The sequence below is a fragment of the Dipodomys ordii genome, unplaced genomic scaffold, assembly GCF_000151885.1.
Source record: "Dipodomys ordii isolate 6190 unplaced genomic scaffold, Dord_2.0 Scaffold120, whole genome shotgun sequence".
In the NCBI taxonomy this organism is placed as follows: domain Eukaryota; kingdom Metazoa; phylum Chordata; class Mammalia; order Rodentia; family Heteromyidae; genus Dipodomys; species Dipodomys ordii.
The window spans coordinates 1414544-1433339 of record NW_012267336.1 but is presented as its reverse complement, the minus strand read 5'-3'; the positions used below and the strand labels follow the sequence as shown (position 1 = coordinate 1433339).

The following is an 18796-nucleotide window of genomic DNA, read 5'->3' as shown; positions in this document are numbered from 1 at the left end:
TCATGGACCTTTCAACCGGGGCAGGTTTCAAACCACAACCCTCAGATCTCAGCCTCCTAAGTAGCTAGGATTGCAGGTGTGAACCATGAGCACCCAGTCATTGTTTAGTTTTTGACCATCAAGTATGAAACACACCTGATTCTCTCAAATAGGCAAAACAATTAGAAGATTAAAAACACTCAAAGGGAGTGTAGATAATTTATATGAAGTACTTCTCTTTTTGTAAGTATTTTTCTAACAATAATAGAAAATTACCTAAATTAGTGTCTGGTTCATCTTTATCCATTTCTCTACCTCTATAGTCAGTGCTTTTCCATAAAAGACACTTATATTCAGACCTCAGGCCCAGATGTGGTTCACTCCTGGTCAAGCCATAGATGTTTTAGAGACCAAGGTACTTCCTCTGCTACTCAAAATAATGTAAGTTCATATGTAAAATTATCTGTGCATATACTTCAGGCATCACTGGAGGTAGAAGGACTTATTCCATATTTGTAGGAAGTTTAACTTCTAAGTACTAATTATTGAGAAATGAAATGAAAGTTCATGTTACACAGTTGTATGAAAATAAATGTGGATATTTAGATTTCCTTTATGGGCTCCTCAAATGTTCTCTTTCCTTGAATTGTTCAAAATAAACCTGATCTTATTCTTCTGATAGTACTGGAAAAGCTAATAGAAGTTCAAGGGTAGTCCCACTAAGTATGCCTTTGAAGATGCATGGTTATAGGAGGATTTGTAGTCAAGGAAATTGAGAGGGTTGGGTAGATGGACTCTCAGAAGTAACTGTTTCTCTCTGGAGTCTTAATCTTGCTTTTTCTCTGTTTTATTTTGCCTTAATACTGTTCCTTTATTTTGTGTTGTTCTCTATTAATTCTACACATGCAGTATTAAAAAAATCAATTGATGAATTCCCAAAATACTCAAACAAGTTATAAGAAGAAAAGATTATCTATTGAGGGTTATTTGTCAGTTTCAATGAGAACTGAAAAAAAAAAACTATATGAATAGTGATAGGATTTAGTTGGGCAGGAAGGAAACTTTATGCTAACATAGAATCTAAACCAAGGATGAGCTATGCCAAGGATTAGCCACAAAGGATGGTTACAGTATTCCTTGTTGGCCTGACAGGTTTTGCCAACCAGCTGCCTCTTAGAATTTAGCTTCTGGAGAAGCCCTCTGGTTAGATAGTGATGTGGAAGTGGCACCAAGTAAGGATAGGCCTTGAGACTTTTCAAGAGAGCCCAGAAGTGCTTTATAGGCTTGTAGGCTACCAACCCTAATTTGCACCTTTTTGTAAGGAGGTCTGATATACATGAGCTGTCAGAATCTAGCAGAGGACTTGAGAAGAGGAAGTCTTGACTTCTGCCTGTAGGGCCCACGTAAAACGGAAAAGACATGTTTTGCCTTTTCTCATTATTAAAAGAAACAGAATTTCAAATGAAGATATATGGCTTTTCATGTGAAGGAACCTTTTTGTATTCCTATATGTAATCAGTAAAAAAAATTTGTAGATGGATTTTTTTCAGATAACATGAGCATCTCTTAAATCCAAGATTTAAGGCCAAGGTATAACAAGATGGTACAAAGAGCATAGCAAAAGAGAGGAGACAGGATGGAGACGGACACTGATTTTATATCAATGAAATAACTACAGCTCACAGAAATTCAGAGGGTTAGAGGGACCGGGAAGAATATAGTAATGAAAAATATTAGAAATTATTTTCTCCTTTAAAAAATTCTTTTTTTTTTCTGTGCAGTAGAGGGGACTGATCTTGAGACCTTATGCTGTTAAGCATGCATTCTAACACAGAGTCACACCTCCAGTCCTGTTTCCCTTAATACCTGTGCTAGCCTGCGCTGCTATCTTTCTACTGTGCTTACCCCCATTGCTGTGGATGGCAGGCATACGCCCCTATTCCCAACCATTGTGGCATAGGTCATCATGACTTGTGACTTCTGAGTGTTCTATTCCTATAATTTAAGCTACCTTCTGGGATAGTTTGTCTACATGGCTGGAAATATCCAGTTGTAGAGTACTTTCCTATGCATGCTCAAGGCCCTGGTTTTGATTTCTAGGGGGAAATTTGCAAGGGAAGAGGGTTTACCCATGGAAGTGGTAGCTTCTGCTTTTCTGTCATGAGGCACAAAGTCAGAAACTCAGGAGATTTTGATGCCTTATTTTTTAATTTTATTTTATTGTAAGGATGCTGTACAGAGGGGTTACAGTTACATGAGTAAGGTAATGAGAGCTCTTTTCTTTTTCTTTTTGAGCACACCAAGAAGTACAGAGACCTCCAAAGCTTTGGTGTATTCTCAAAATAATCACCCTCCTGTTCTCTCCCCCACCCCGGTCCCCATATTGTATTCCCAGCAGGGAGAAGTGTCATAGTTCTTTCAGTCTCTAGATTGTAAGGCAGCAGCCTACTCTCAGATATCTCTAATACCAAGGAGAAAGTTAAGAGAAAATAACTGGGAGGTGGGGGAAAGGGATGGGGCTGGAGAAGTGGGGGATTGGTGTTTAGGGATTTTTCTGTCTCACAGGTTATAGACAGCTGACTTTAAATGGCTGTGATCCAAGACTTGGCATCTACATGTATTTTAAGCTCAATCTCCATGTCAAATGAAGATGATTGCATTTCCCACAAAAATACAATAATAGCCTTCAGAAATTCATTCTGTGTCCACATAATGGGTTAATAGACTAATTATTCCACAGATGACCTAGGGTCATTAGAAAAAGAAGGAGGAAAAAATCCTAGTCAAAAAAAAAAATGTTTTTAGTATCTTTGTGGCACTCAGTAAAATGCCAGGAGAGGATGAATGAATCCTTCCCTCCCCTTATACTCTGAAAGCCAAACATGGAAGGAAACACAGAAAACCCTACAAAACAGTGTTGTTGTTTTCTTTCAAGATTCTTTTAATCAGTTTTTCCAATGAAATGTTGTATTTTTCATGGTCAAAGGTTTTAGCAGCTTAAGGTTCTTTTAAATGGTGGAAGGAGAGAACAGTGATATGTTGTGAGGGTTTGTTAATTACTGTTCTTACTGATGTTTGCACAGGCTGTCAAGATCATAAATGTCAATCTGTCAAGGGACTCTGATAGGTTCTAAAAATCTGATTGAATACCTCAAAAGCTGTCATAGAGCCTGAGATTAAACAGATTCATCTTTCTTTCGTAGAAGTCAGGGAAGGTGTAGGTGAAGGGAATAGAAAAGCTTTGTTGCCGGTTTTCTTCTCCCACTCTCCTGTTCTATATTGAGTATGGGCTTGTACAGGGAGCTCAGCGCTCACCTGAGATGTCACAGTCCACAGCCCTGGTTAGCAGCCTGGGATGTGCTAGCTGCCAGCTTCACGGTGACAGGAGATTAAGAGAGATTGGGATGCAGCACTGACAGGTCTGACACAGTTTATTTGGAAATTTTCAGGAGAGAACATGAGGAATAAAGACAAGAACAGTGACAGTAAGGAACAAATGTGAATTTCTGTCAGAGACAAAACAGAATTTTAGAAGAAGTAGCTCTGTTTGTTGTCTCCAGTGAAGCTTTCCAGCTAAAATGTGTTCCTAAATTGAAAGTCTTAACACTAGTTTTTTAGGGTTTTCTTTTTTTTGCATTTGGCAAGGAACACATAATTAGAAGATTTTCTCTCTCAGAAGATTATTTGTTTTTAAATCATTGTGTTTGTTTTCTGTTACACATTAAGCAGTGGTTGCTGACACAAATAAAAGACTTTTTCTTAATATTTTCCTTAGAAGAGGTGATATGATATCTTTGTCATCCTGTTAAACCTTGGTAGAGAGGGAGGGGTCCTAGCTAAGAACCTAGCTTGGGAGTGCAGCAGCGTGTGTGGGTATACCCAGACTAGATTATATTCTCAAGAGAAAGCATACTGGAAGAAATCTGCTTTGTTGGCTCTTTATGAAGGACCTTAATTAGAAGTCACTCTCAACTCCTGGGGTGGGAACAGTCTCTAGCTTGCCACTACAGTCCTCCTGCTGCTAATGAGCATGCTCCTTGCAAAGACTTGTTTCTTCTGACAGTTAAAGCTGCATATGAGAATTATTTCTGCTCACCTTGCTCTCTACATTTAACCCTTACCTCCCAAGTTAAGAGGGTGAAAGTATATTAATTAGATGTTTTCTGAAATTATTTTAGTACATAGAAAAGGTTTCAAGGTAACGTAAGTGATATTTGTAAGCAAAATTTAAATACTCAACATCTAATTTATTCTAGTATGAACAGTAGATGATTCCTTTAATGCTAGCCATGTTTGGATCTTTTTCTGGTTGTCTTGTTCTAATTGACATTAAATTTATAATTGAATAGTTGAATTATTTATTCAGTTCATTATTATGCAATTACAATCCCGGCCCTGGACATCTGTTTCTCTTATTTAAGAAACTTACTCCATGGCACAAGGTTTCATTAAGTAATTAACAGAGGAGATATAAATTTCTTACACAGACATGATGGTCCTATAGACTGCTATTTATTTCATTAGCTTCTAATTAAAACACAAAATTGACTTGTGAGAAAATGGCAAAGAATGGTTTGCCTCATCAAGAAGCTACCTATGGCACAGTCACCTTCCCGGGTGGGTCTGGAAGATTTCTCCCTCTAATACAGACCATCCAAGTAAAATGTAAGTGTCATATTCCAAAGCTTAAAAGCTATGAATCTTTTAATGTCTAGGCGGTTCCTTGGGGCTAAGGGAAAATAAAAACTACAGATCCTCTTAGCAGCAGAGCCTATACTCGTCTGCCTTTGGTTGAAGGCTTGTGCAGATGCTGGGGCGTTGACTCTTGGAGAACAACTGGTGCTCAGTGGGGTTCTGTGAGGACAGCCAACGCAGTGAAGCCTGAAGCTGTTGGCAGCACCAGAAAGCTCCTTTGGGACCTGTTACTTTAGGAATAGTCAGTGCCTGTTGTGTACCATCAGCCCATAATGTGGTAGACTTTATATTAATGTAGAATAGATAAGGGGAAATTTCATTGTGGGACCATGCAGATTTTCTTTGGTGTTTATTTAAGGCTCTTTAATCAGGTAGGGTCTTGATTAGAAAAATGAGAGGAAAATAGGTCAAAACTAGACAAGCCTCCTCATTTTGGGGAAATCCCATCAAAGAAGATTGTTTGATGGTGGATTATGATTATGTTTATGTGAATGTGATTCTCTTTTCCAATCATAGAGTTAAAAAAAATCACTCGCTCCCTTCCTTATTTGAAAGTAACAGTAGGTAGCATTGCCCTCTCGTTTTTCTCTCCCTTCCTCCTCAGCATTATTGCCACTGAAATTAAATTACCTTGTCTTGACAGTGGTGGGTGCGCCATGGGTAGACAGTACATTTGACAGTTTGGGCCAGACTCATGGAAAGAACACTTAATATGAACTCTAAGCCTGGAATGGTTCTTTTTTCATATAATACATGTAAAAGACCCTCTAGCTTTTAACAATATTAATAACAAAGACATTTTCTGCTACCTCTCTCTTAGATGGTCCACTACCTTTCATCCCAGGTTGGAGGATAATATTTTGTAAGGATACTTCATATTTAGACTCCTCCAAATTGGTTAGGGTTTTGGCTCTAGAATTTTTGTTATTACTAATTTTTTTTTGTCAGTTGTGGGGCTTGAACTTTGGGCCTGGGCACTGTCCCTGAGCTCTTCAGCTCAAGGCAAACACTTTACCACTTGAGCCACAACGCCACTTTCAGTTTTCTGGTGGTTAATTGGAGACAAGAGTCTCATGGCAGGCTTTGGACCGTGACCCTCAGATCTGTTTCCTGCATAACTAGGATTACAGGTGTGAGCCACCGGCACTCAGCTGTCATTACTATTTTTTCAAAGTATGTGTAACCAGATGCCGGTGGCTCACACCTTTAATCCTAGCTACTTCAGGAGGCTGAAATCTGAAGATCATGGTTAGAAGAAAGCCTAGTCAGGAATGTCTGTGAAACTTTTAACTCCAATTAACCACCAAAGAGCTGTGTGTCTAGTGGTAGAGGGCTAGCCTTGAACAAAAAAGCTCAGGTACAGCTCCCAGACCCTGAGTTTCAAGCCCCAGGACCATCTTACATACAAAAAAAGGATTGGCGTGTCTAAATAAAGTTATTATACAAACAGTGCCATTGCAGGTCTTTTTAAAAGAATCCTCAGGAGACCAGTGTGGCTCATACAAGGTGAATCCCTTTTGGCCGACTGCTTTGTGATGATTTACATTTAGATTGTTGTCTGTTCCTCTTGTAGAGGAAGGGGGGTGGGTCTGGTGTGCCAAGCCACTTCAGTCGCCACACAGACTGGGTCCGGACAGCTTCTTCCCTCAGCAGCGTAGGAAAGAGGCTGATCCTAGTTTCAGCTGTTTTTATCAAAAGCCTTATTTAGTTGATTTGTATTGGGGGAAACGTCACACAGGACTGCAAGAATTAAATGAGATGACAAATGAAGTTTGCAGTTGCCAAGAATGGTGCATGGTCTCTATATGCCAGTGCACTACGTGGTGGGGTTGAAGCGATGAGTGAACTGTCCTGGTTCATAGAGAGGGAGGGCTAGGAAAAGATGTCAGATAGCCTTCTGTATCAACATGCTGCTGCTTCTCACTCAAGGTACTTAAAGTAGCAGACCCAGGACCAGATGCATTCATTGTGGAAATACTGAGTTGAGGAATGATGTCTATGTGGGGCGGGGGTAGGGGGTGGGGTCGGGCAAGCACTCATTGAACAAAAGCAGGTGAGATTTTCTGCCCTTCAAGGGTTTATTTTCTCCTAGGAGATAATGTGGTAGCCAGTTTTTAAGTTGTCACAATGACACACAGATGGAAGGTACACACAGATGATAGACACACAGAAGGAAGGAGAGATTTGTTGTGCTCAAGGTTTCAGACATCGTGTTTCCCTCATGGTGGGGAGGGCATGATGATGCAGAGCAGCCCCCATCATGGTAGACAGGAAGCAGGAGTCATTACAGGAAGGGGCCAGGGTGTCCCAAGGCATGTCTCTAGTGACCTGTTTCCTTCAGCCAGTCTTTGAACAGTCTGTCTGCTCAAACTTTGAATCCATCAATAGATTAAAGCATTAATTAGATCAGAGCATTTATGATCTAATCCTCTCTGGAAATACTCTCACATATTCAGAAGTGTGCTTCACTAATCTTCTAGGCATTTCTCAATCCAATCAAATTGATACTCTAGATTAACTGTCACAAGGGATAAATGCTGTGGGGAAAGAGGAGCGAGAATGCTATGAGAAAGAGGGTAGGGTGGTCTAGAGATGATGATCCAGGAGGAATCTTCATTGATGATTTGACTGTGGGGCAGAGACTTACAGGAAATGGAATCCCACAAAGATCTGTATGAATGGTGTCCACAGGAGAGAGAGAAAACAGAAGATGCAATTGTCTTGAGGTAGTGGATGGCAAGGAGGCTGAGAAAGAGCAGAGCGAGAAAGCTGCCTGAGAGTTGTGAGAGAGATGCAGGAAAGTACATTGTCTGAGTCTTTTGAGGGTCATAGCAAGTATTTGGCTTTTCACCCTAGAAAAGGAGAGCAAGAGGATTTTGAACTGGGAAATACTGTGGTTTAACTTGGGGTCACTTGGCTGCTATGTGGGAAATAGACAGTTGGGGACAGATAGATGAGCAGGAAGATCAATTAAGAGGCTCCTGTTGTACAAGATGGCAGAGGTGGTTTGGGCCTGGGCTAAGGCCTGGTGATGGAGAGGTGAGGAGTAGTAGGCTCTGAAGATTGTCATAGAGATTCTTTTCCAGAGGCAACTTAGCACACACCACTTGGCAGCCCTGCCATGCTGTCAGTGCCAGCTTTCGTAGGCATATAGAGCTCCAGATACTGCCACCCCGTCTTTTGAAAGCAACTTACAACAGGCCTATAACATGAACACTACATGCATTGTAGTGTCTTAGCTTCTTATGGGCACAAATGATCATATATTACATCTCCTTCCACCTCCTCTTGTGGCACAGCCTCTAGTGTCGTGGTGCCACCCCATAGTGCTAGTTTGTGAACAAGCAATGATACTTCCTCACTCTTAACAAAGGCTGACTTATTTTCAATATTAGAACCTTCTTCTGAGTTTACTAGAAACCTGAGTGAGTTCACTAGACAAGGTTACTCGTCATTTAAAACAAACAAACAAACACTGGTTTGGGGTATAGAATTATGTTAAGCCTACTGATAAAAAGCTACTCTAGGAGCTGGGTGTGCTGGTACACACCTACAATCTCACATTCAGAAGGCTAACTCAAGAGCTTGCGGCCAGCCCAGCTACATATAGTGTGTTCCTCACTAGCCTTTCTCAAGAAGTAAAATAAATCAAATTAAATTAGATACAGTCACTTCCAGTATCTGGAGTCCAATGAAGCATGAGTACCAACAAAGAGAAGATTTCATTTCCAGTTGTAATGTCTCCTTCTTCAAACTTAGACTCTTCTTTAAAACAATAATTTAGAATTGATTTTTGTGAGCCATCTCAACCTTCTTCTCCGGCCTAGGCCTGACTTACAGAAATCTGCTCTAAAGGTACAAGCTTGTTACAGTTGGCATAATATAATCCAGACAAGTAAAACCAGCTCTCATGGGCCAGTTCCTTCTCAGACAGAGGCAGCAGCCTGGCCAGGAGACAGCATTGGCAGTAATTAGTCAGTTGTGCTTGCAAGGCAGAACACTAACCCTGATCCCCACATGTGTTTTTTGGTCAGATTCACAGTCTGAGAATGAGGCTTCACCAGTGAAGCGGCCACGACTACTGGAGAGGACTGAACGGGCTGAGGAAGCCAGCCGGTCTAAACAGAAGAGTCGGCGTCGGTGCTTCCAGTGCCAAACCAAACTGGAGCTGGTGCAGCAGGAATTAGGATCGTGTCGCTGTGGTAAGCCTCTTCCCTTATGGTACTCTAACACAGCTTTGGAAATGGACCCAAAGTAGCTGAAGCCCTTCGTTCCTCTCTTGAAAGCTGTGGGGTTAGAGCTTGAGAAGCCAGGAGCATTGGGTTCTTACTTTTATTTATTTTCTCCCACAACTGTTCTAAGTTACATTATCACAGCCTGTCCCTACTGCTCACGCACTAACTCGTTTCCACTCATGATTTTACAAATTAACCAAACCAGCAAAATTTTGTGACATATACTCTAAAATTTAGATGTTAATTCTAAATGAGTTCTTACTATTTATAATAAATAAGGGATTTCCCTTCATATCCTTTTAAAATTAAAGTGTGATTGGAAATTTTTTATGAATCTTAATTCATGGGAGGAGTTAACAGTTGTAATAACTTATTATAACTGTTCCTACTCAGTTCTCAAGTGTAATAACACCTCAAGATGGCTGCACAGGAGTGTGCTTACTTTGTGCTTACTTGCCCTGGAACAAAACTTAGGTCAGTTCTTCCTTACCTCTTGACCACATGCATTGCATCACGTAGAGGTGAAACTTGGGACCCATGTTATTTTAGTTTTCTTGGCCTATTTTTTACTTTCTATTATTAAATTGGTCAGTGGAGTGTCCTTTGAACCTGGACCTAACTTCTGTGAAACTAGCTTCTCTGAAACAGTCATGGAATAGCACTATTACTGGCGTAATAAAGTTTCATTTCCTGTATCTGTCTTCTGGAGAGGAAGTCTTTGTTGAGTCAGTTGCTCCTCATTTACCTGTCAATTTTGGAAATCACAAGGCAGGGCAGCTGGACTGGCTACTCCTGGTAACTAGGTTGTAGCATCTTCCCAGCATGAGCACCAGTCTCTTTGTCACACACTGCTGTGTGGCACCACCAGGATAAGAGTTCAGGTTCAGCTGCAGGAACAGATGCAGTGGAGGTCAGAGAAGCATTTCCTCTAGGGCATTCATTCAAGCTTCAGAAGGATGTTAAGAAGGGACTGACATGAGGGGTGGGAACAGAGGCTGTCAGCAGAGCTGGCAGATTCTAGTTGCGTCTGTATACATGGAGTAGTATGGGGGCCAGTGCCTCATTATTTTTTGTGTGTGCCAATCCTAGGGCTTAAACTCAGGGCTTGGGTACTATCTCTGAGCTTTTTTGTGCAAGGCTAATGTTCTACCACTTTAGCCACAGCTCCAATTCCAGCTTTTTGGTGATTAATTAGAGATCAAGTCTCATGGACTTTCCTGCTCCAGCTGCCTTAAAACCACAATTCTTAGATTTCAGGCTCATGAGTTCCTAAGATTATAGGCATGAGCCACTAGCACTCAGCTCTGGCACCTTATTCTAGCTCAACCCTAAGAGAATTTTAGAAAATTTTAAAGTTCTTGGTGAAGCAGAGCAAAGACATGTTACTGTAATTTGCCAAGGAAGCTAAGAAAGAGTTTTTCCTCATACTCAGAAGGTTGAGATCCGAGGATCACAGTTCGAAGCCAGTCAATGAGATAAAAAGTCTGTAAGTCTTTTATCTCCAATTAACTACCAGAAAACTGGAGGTAGCACTGTGACTCAAATTGGTAGAATGCTAGCCTTGAGCGTAAAAGCTCAGGAATAGTGCCCAGGCCCTGAGTTAAAGCTCCATGACCAAAAAAAAGGGGCGGAGCAGGGGGGGGAGGGGTTCCAGTTCTTTGAGGCTTGCAAATTCTTGTCTTTGGTGGTTCCTCAGTTCAAATGGTCAGATTTTTCAGTATCTACATTCCTGTTTTCTTCTTGTAAGTAACTGAAGCCTCAGTATTACACAGGATTTGCCATAGCAGATGAAGCATTTGGTCCACCAAATGTGCTATCTTGCCTCTGGCAGTGATGAATGCTTCTTCTCTTGTTAGGCAAGCAGTGAGAATTCACAATGTAGTGTGTAATCCAGAAGTAATGTAACACATCTCCTAGTTTACCTTTCAGCTTTGATGCAAACTAACCCATTTCCTAAGGTGTTAGCACCCAGCTAAAATCAAGAAATCGTTGTTAGACAATACCCCATGCCCTCAACAAAACCAGCTTGGCCGTAGATCTACCATGGCCTCCTTTGGATTCTGAGCTAAATGTCTACTGGTCTTGGCACAGACTTACATTTTTTTTTCCTACTTATCTAACATATACTCCCTTACCTTGTGCAATTCTGAAGGTGCAAATAGAGAAAGATTTGACTTTTCTGTTGAGGAAGAAAGCCCTGAGTTTGTTGTAATACCTTCACATGAAGCCCTGCTACAGAGTTAGGAGTTTGGCTCACTGAGAGTCTTTCACCATATGCCTAGAAAAATGATGGTGCCGCCCTGTCACACTTTAAAAGATGAAGGACAGCAATGGGAACTTATATTTTCGGGACTTTCTTTGACAAATAGCTTTTGTGTTCCTCACTCCTGTCTGCCTTGTTGGAAAGGGTAAGTTGTACCGTTATTTCCTTGAGGATTCATGGAGTGTTAGAGGGATACTTAGCTGCCCTGAAAGGTTTTAGAGGGTTAAAACACAGTAATTTACTACTGAAAGTGAAGACTCAGGAAGGTAGTTTGAACTCAAACAGAACACTTCTTCACCGCAGAAAATCTTTCTTTTATATGCATTCACAATCTTTTCTTCCATTCCCCTTCCACTCCATACAGGTTATTAACTGCTGACAAGAAATTCACATCTCATAAATAATGCTTAAGAGCTATTGCTATATAAATTGAATGTGTTATGAATTGTGATGGGGCCTTTTTGTAGCATTCGATGCCTAGAGCAGGAAGAACAGAGGATGTCATTTTCATTAATTTCTAATGAGGTGCCAATTAAAGGCAGGGAAGAAGCTCCAAAGGGAAGAGTGGCCAAGCTCTCCTGAATCCTCCGCCCTGGGGCTGTCATCCAAACACTGCCAGAAAAGCCTTCTCTAAAAATTCCATTAAATTACAGTCTCATCCCGAGCACACACAGACACACTCACTTCCCTTTGATCTTCAAAAGAGCAATTTGTAAGGCGAGTTCTGAGCCTTCTCACATAGGGAACAGCTATAGGTGATAGGAATTGTTAATTGCCAAGACCATACTCCATGGATTGTCAGTAAGGAGGTGAGTTTTGAGGATGAATTTTCCTCTGCCTCACTGTGACAAGATAACCTTTAAGTCAACAATACCAAAGTAACACCCTTTCCTTGTGAAATCTTTCAGGGTGTCAATTAGGAAAGGCATATGGTGAGGCCGGGAAGGCATCCTGCATCCCAGAGCACCTTCAGTACTTCTCACAGTAGAAAACAGTTGCACGAAATGAATGTATTTGTTTCATTTTCTACTCAGTAGGCAAATTGATCAGCTCATTCTCCTTGTAGGAGTCTTGTTTCCTGAAATGCCACCTAGAGGACATGCTTCTGAAATCTGGCCATCCTCATCAGACCCGGGCCACATTTCAGCCACATGACTGCTGTCCTCCCTAAGCAGATTTTGCGTAATACCCACAGCATGGCGCTTTAATTGCTGTGCAGTTTCTCAGACGTAACAGTTAATTTTTAAATACCATTCTAAGAGCTTGCATAAGTTTCAGCATATTTTCAGTTGATAGTGACTTAATAAACTATAATCAGATATGCTCTCTTTTGGGACAGTAGTGTTTTTATTAACCTCATGAGGAATCTGACTTTATTGATTTCAAAGTAAGTTTCCTCTTCATTTTTGAAACTCAGTGTGCTGTAGCTGTGGCCTCTGAAGTAGTTTATTGTATTCATCTGCCTCTATGGTCCTCTCTACCCTGTCATTCATTATCAAGCCAAGTCCAGCAAGTATTTATTGAGATGACTGTGTCCAAAGCGTTTTTGCTAGGTTTTATAGGAAATAGAGGAACTTTCCTTCTATAGTATAGAGGAAATACAGAATCTAGGAACTCCGTCCAGATTCAATGTGAGGGACATCAGAATCACTTTGAGTGTGTCTTAAAACAGATTGCTGAGGCAGGTGCTTATGGTTCACTCCTGTAATATGCCAATATCATAATTTGAGGCCACCAGAAAGAAAAAGTTGACGAGACTCCATCTCGCTCAGTGTTACATGCCTGCCATCTCAAGCTCAGGTGAGTGGTTGAAGGTAGGAGGATTGCAGTTCCAGGCTAGCCATAGGCAGATAAATTCATGAAACTCTTACCACCATGATGGAAAGCTAGATGTATAGTGGTGTGTGTCTGTGATCTTATCAACAGTGAAAGCCTAAGTCAATGAATGTGTGCCCGTGTAGGAAGTGAGACCCTAAGTCAAAAATAGCCACAAAAGGTAGGAGGTGTAGCTCACCTTGGCACCAGCCAAGCATGTCTAAGGCCCTGAGTTCAAACATCAGTACCACCAAAACAAAATATTATACCTCCCCTCCAAAAATAAAAATAAAAAAGACCCCACAGAAGTTGGGTACCACTCCCCACTCCTGGATGTGTGATTCAGTAAAACAAGCCCCAGGCAATGTTGATACTGCTGGTCTTAGGACCACATTTTGAAAACCTTCTCATAAAAAATTTCATCTAGACTCAGCATCGTTAATGGTTCTTGCTTGAGCCTACCTTTATTGTGGTGGTTGCAAAATAGTGATTTAAAAGAAAAGTTTTTGTAGCAACTGGGTTTGAACTTAGGATTCATGCATGCTAAGCAGGAACTCTGCCACTTGAGCCACACTCCTAGGTTTTGTTTTGTTTTTGTTTTTTTTTTCAGGTGTGTGGGTCTTAATGTTTTTGTTGAAGGTCAGTCTCAGGCCTCAGTCCTCCTTCCTGTGGCCTCCTGGGTAGCCAGAACTACTGTCATACACCATAACTGGCTTATTGGTTTAAATGGAATCTCAGTTACTTTTTGTCCTGGACTGTCCGGGAACTGATCTCTGCTTCCTGAGTCGTTAGGATTATAGGCCTGAGCTGCTGTGCCTAGCCACAGTGATTATTTGGGCTCCAGTGATCCTTAGCAGTTAGCTTTTGATGTGTAGCTATGTAAGTGAGGCCTTACTCCTTCCCATTTATTTATTACTGTTACGGATTTTTCTTTCGTAGAGGTTTATAGTTCAATACCATACTTAGATTATTTTGTTGCTCAACTGTCCCCAGGCCTAGCCAAATTGAAATGCTTGCAAGCTGGCTCCTGTGTCCTGTGATACACTTCCCATTTTGAGGGTCAGTAAGCGTGGGAGTAGCAGTTCCTCACTTTGAGGTGCTCCAACATGCCTTAAACTACACCTTTCCCAAGCTGTGCAGTCAGGTCCTTGTCTTTGGATCTAGGGTGATTTTAGTATGCACTCAGTTGTGAAGCATGTGCTTATATACATAAAATCACTATGGCCAGGTGGCTTTTCATTAAAGCTTTACTAAAGCAATCTGTGTATTAAAAGGGTTTGGGAGACAGATTCACTCCCACTAGAGGTTCTGGATAGGCTTCTACAGCTGGGGCTCTAAAGGAAGAATGTTTTTTAGTTGTAGAAAACAAATACTTGGGCCCAGCTGGAAACGACCTCTGTGCAACTGTATGGAGCCCTAGTGTCCAGAGTAGGAGCTGCTGGAGAGAGAGGGAGGGAAGGGCTCCAGGCTGATGACTACAGGGGGAGGGGAGGCCTCCAGGCTGATGACTAGAGGGGAAGGGGAAGGCTTCAGGTTGAGGGTTCTAGGCTGGTGACAAGGGGGAGGGGAGGATTCTAAGCTGGTAGCTAGGGGGGAGGAAGGATCCTAGGCTGGTGATCTGGGAGTGGGGGTTCTAGGCTGTTGACTAGCAGGGAGGGGTGGACTGAAGGCAGATGACTGGACAGGGGAGAAAGGGCTTCAGGTTCATGACTGGAGAGAGGAAAGTGCTCCAGGCTGATGAATTTGGATGTTGTTTTTGGCAAGAAGTCTTCAGTGGTTTTGAATATCTGCAATATGATCTAACTTGACTTTTTTTTTTTAAGTTCTGCGTGCTGGGAAGCCAAGGAGGCTGTTGGATAGTTGTAGAGAAATGATCTCAGACAAATGTAAGCTGACTCACTGAGTGCCACAGCTGCCACTGCCACTATAGGGGGCTGCACTCTGAGTGAACAAATAGTGTCTGACTAGTGAAGCAGTGCAGAGTGGAGCCCTGTGATTGTGAGGCCTCCCATCAAGTGGGAGCCCCGGCATTCTGCTCTGTCTATACAGAGAAAGCGAGACTACTCTTGGAAAAGCCTCACTGTTCTCTGGACAGAGTTCTAGACTGGAATTTCTCAAAACCCTGTGGACTTCAGTGGCCCCTAAAGGTTTACATGCTGATGGCACGGCCCCAGCTGATGGCGCTGTTGGGAGGAAGAGTAGACCTGTGTAGCAGGTAGGACCTAATAGAAGAAAGTGGTCCCTGGGCGCATGCCCTTGAATGGGCTTACTGGGTCCCCAACCCTTCTCTGTCCACTTCTCATCTGCCATAAGGTGAATGGCTCTGCTCTAATAGGCATTCCTTGATGCAGGCCCCCAGTGACAAGACTAATCTGCTTTGGACTGAACTTGTTTATGGACTGAGGGTATTTATCTCTCAGGTATTTTGTTACAGTGACAAAGCTGACACGGAAACATCTGAGACCCTTTATCACAACCAAAGTGATCTGGCCAATTGGGTGATATCACTGCTGCCATTGGATGGGAGGGTTGTGTAGAGAAAGTCTCTTCCACAGGACCCCTGCCTTTCAGAAACAACAACAACTACTTCTTCTTCTCCTCCTCCTCCTCCTCCTCCTCCTCCTCCTCCTCTTCGTCTTCGTCTTTTTTGTCAGTCATAGGCATGAACTTAAGGCCTGGGTATGCTGTTTCCTGAGCTCTTTCACTCAAGAATAGCACTCTTACCATTGAGCCACAGCTTCATTTCTGATTTTCAGGTGGTTAGTTGCAGATAAGAGTCTCACAGACTTTCCTGCCCTGAGCTGGCTTCTAACCTTGATCCTCAGATCTCAGCCTTCTGAGTAGCTAGGATTACAGGTGTAAGCCACCTGCACCTAGATCCAATATTCTTTAGATATACTACCTGTGACTCAAGAGAAAGAGAAATCCCACTCCTCCCAAAAGGAGTGCTGGGAAACCAATTTAAACCAAAAAGGAAAAATCTCTCTGGTGAGGGTTGTATGAGAGAGCTAAGGAGACTGAAAATCTTGAGGTAAATTCTGAGAAAAAATATTTCCTATGCTGCTTTTTTTTGTTGTTTTAACTTTTTCCTAAACGTAATTAGGCCTATTTTATCTCCCATTTAGTCCTTATAAGAATTCTAGTCTAGCCGGGCACCGGTGGCTCACGCCTGTAATCCTAGCTACTCAGGAGGCTGAGATCTGAGGATCGTGGTTCAAAGCCAGCCCAGACAGGAAAGTCTATGAGACTCTTATCTCCAATAAACTACCAGAAAACCGGAAGTGGCGCTGTGGCTCAAGTGGTAGAGTGCTAGTCTTGAGCTGAAGAACTGAGGGACAGCGCCCAGGCCCAGAGTTCAAGCCCCACAACTGATTAAAAAAAAAGAATTATAGTCTAAAATCAAGTAGATAAGTTGTTCTGCTTGCCTGACTTTTATTTCCCTTCACATGTTAGAGCAAAGCATATCAAGCCTTTCCCTGAACACAGACCCCCTGTAGTTAGCTTACTAGTGCCACATCATCCTGGAGCTTGAGGCTGCTGTATGTCCCATGTCAGGTCTGTAGAGAGGAGTGTGGCAGGGAGAGCACCCTCCAGGCAGGGTGCTCAGGACATCTGCTCAGCGGGTGCCACAGCCCCACCCGTACCAGTGAAGTAGACATGGCAGCTGGTTCTGCAGTCCATATACTCGTAGGATAGAAGCTCTTTGGGTAGCTGCCACACATAGCACACTTCTTTATGGAAGTCAGGGGGAGATCATTGTGAAAGGAAGTGAATTGCTGGTGACTTTGTCGTTGTTGTTCCAGTAGTAAATAGTTTGTTAATTCTAATTCTTTGCCCAGCAAAAAAAAAAAAAAAAATTAACTACGCTTTACTATTAATTCACCCATTTTATAGTTGAGTTTTAGTGGATTTACATGTGATGGTCACTCCGTTCCATTTTAAGCTACTTCCTCCTCTCAGAAAGACCCTTTATTCCTCTTCTCAGTGAGCTGCCGCACCTTCCTGCCCAGTCTGAGGCAGCCAGTGTACATTGCTTTGTGTTGCTGCGGTTTTGCTTTCTCTAAACTTTTATTATCAGCGGATTCATGTGGCATGTAACTTTACATTGACACAGCATGCTGTTGCTGAGAGTCCCCCAGGATGTTATACATCAGCAATTCATTTTTCTGTGACATTGCTGCATTGAATGGATATACCACATTTACTGCCTTTTAGAATAGTTGATTGCACTGGGTATGGTGGTGTTGTATACCTGTGATCCCTGCTGTACAGGAGACACAGAGGGGAATATTATAGTCCAAGGTCAGCCCTGGCAAAAGTATTAGCATGATTAAGCTTGGGGGGCTGGGAAGGTGGCTCAGTGGTAGAGCGCTTGCCTTGCATGCACGAGGCCCTGGGTTTAATTCCTCAGCACCACATAAGCAAAAATAGAACCGGAAGAGGTGCTGTGGCTCAAGTGGTAGAGTGCTAGCCTTGAGCTGAGTTGCTGAGGGACAGCGCCCAGGCCCAGAGTTCAGGCCCCGTGACTGACCAAAAAAAAAAAAAAAAACTAGCTGGGTATGGTGATGGGCATCTCTGATCCCAGCTATGTGTATAGTAGAGGTAAGATGGATACCTGGAGCCAGACAAGTGCATGAGATCCTATCTGGAAAATAACTAAAGTGAAGAGTGGACTTTTGTAGCTCACGTAGTAGAGTGCTTGTGTTACAAAGCCAGTACTACCGAGGAAAAGAGAGTAGATTTTCTTTCATTCTGCAACCTGGCTCTAGCTCCCTTAAGTTTATCTCTGTCCACAGTCACATGATCTGCAGATGCCGGCAGTTCCACTCTTTTCTGACCTGTGCACCTCTTGTTACCTTTTCTCCTCATTGTGCCTCTGCTGTAAGGCTGAGTCGTTGAGACATCCTTGCCTTTCCTTAGTCTTTGGAGGAAAGCCTTTGCTCTCTAGCCATTAAATAAGACTTAGAGGAGTAGGTTTTCATAGCTATCACAACCCAGACCCTCACCCAGCAAATTTTAATGATTGTGTTTGATGAATACTTAGGAAAATGTGGGAAGTGTTCATACACTTTCACCAAAAGGCCTATAGAAGGTCAATGAATTAGTTTGCCATTCCATAGATTCATTTCTGTTTGCAAGTAAAGCATCTTCCTTTTCTTCATTAGTCACATGTCTGCTGTCTGTCTAGGCTCCAGTGGAGAAAGCCTACAACCTCAGAGCTTGTCTCATCCGTCAGGAACCCAAGAAGCTTTACCAGTTGTTCTGATGGAAACAGTGAAAGCAAATGATACTGAGAATGATTTGTCTGAATTAAATGAAAAAAAATCACAAAAATGTACAGGTAGATAGGACCAAATGCTGCCATGTTTGGAAGAGCCTTAAAAAGTTACTTCAGAGTTTGAGTTTTCATCTCTGTAAAAATGGAGGTCTTGGTTCAGCAGTGCTTTTATAAGGTTACATGATACAACTAAGTACACATACCTGTATACATGCAGCATCCTAAAGCCCAACCCCATCTTTATTTCAGAAAGGACTGAAAGCAAAGGTAGCCGCTCGTCACTCTCCCAGGTTATATTTGCCTACTAAAGTATAGCCTGCACTCTTCAAAGGCAGAGCCTCCTGAGGATTTCTGAATCCTGTGGCAGTTCCTGTGGGGCCTCTCCCCACTAACTCACCTCCCTGCCACGTCCTCCCCACTAACTCTCCTCCCTGCCACCTTCTCCCCACTAACTCACCTCCCGCCATGTCCTCCCTCCCCACTAACTCACCTCCCTGCCACCTTCTCCCCACTAACTCACCTCCCTGCCAC

The 18796-nt window shown here is 42.4% G+C and overlaps 1 protein-coding gene across 1 annotated transcript in view; it reads left to right on the top strand.

Annotated features, from left to right (window-relative positions):
• The window catches only part of Zfand3 (zinc finger, AN1-type domain 3), a 157102-nt gene that overhangs the window by 119362 nt on the left and 18944 nt on the right, over positions 1 to 18796 (top strand). The window contains exon 5 of the mRNA XM_013029661.1: positions 8709 to 8876. Coding sequence (XP_012885115.1) covers positions 8709 to 8876 — 168 coding nt within the window. The remainder of the gene's footprint in view (positions 1 to 8708; positions 8877 to 18796) is intronic.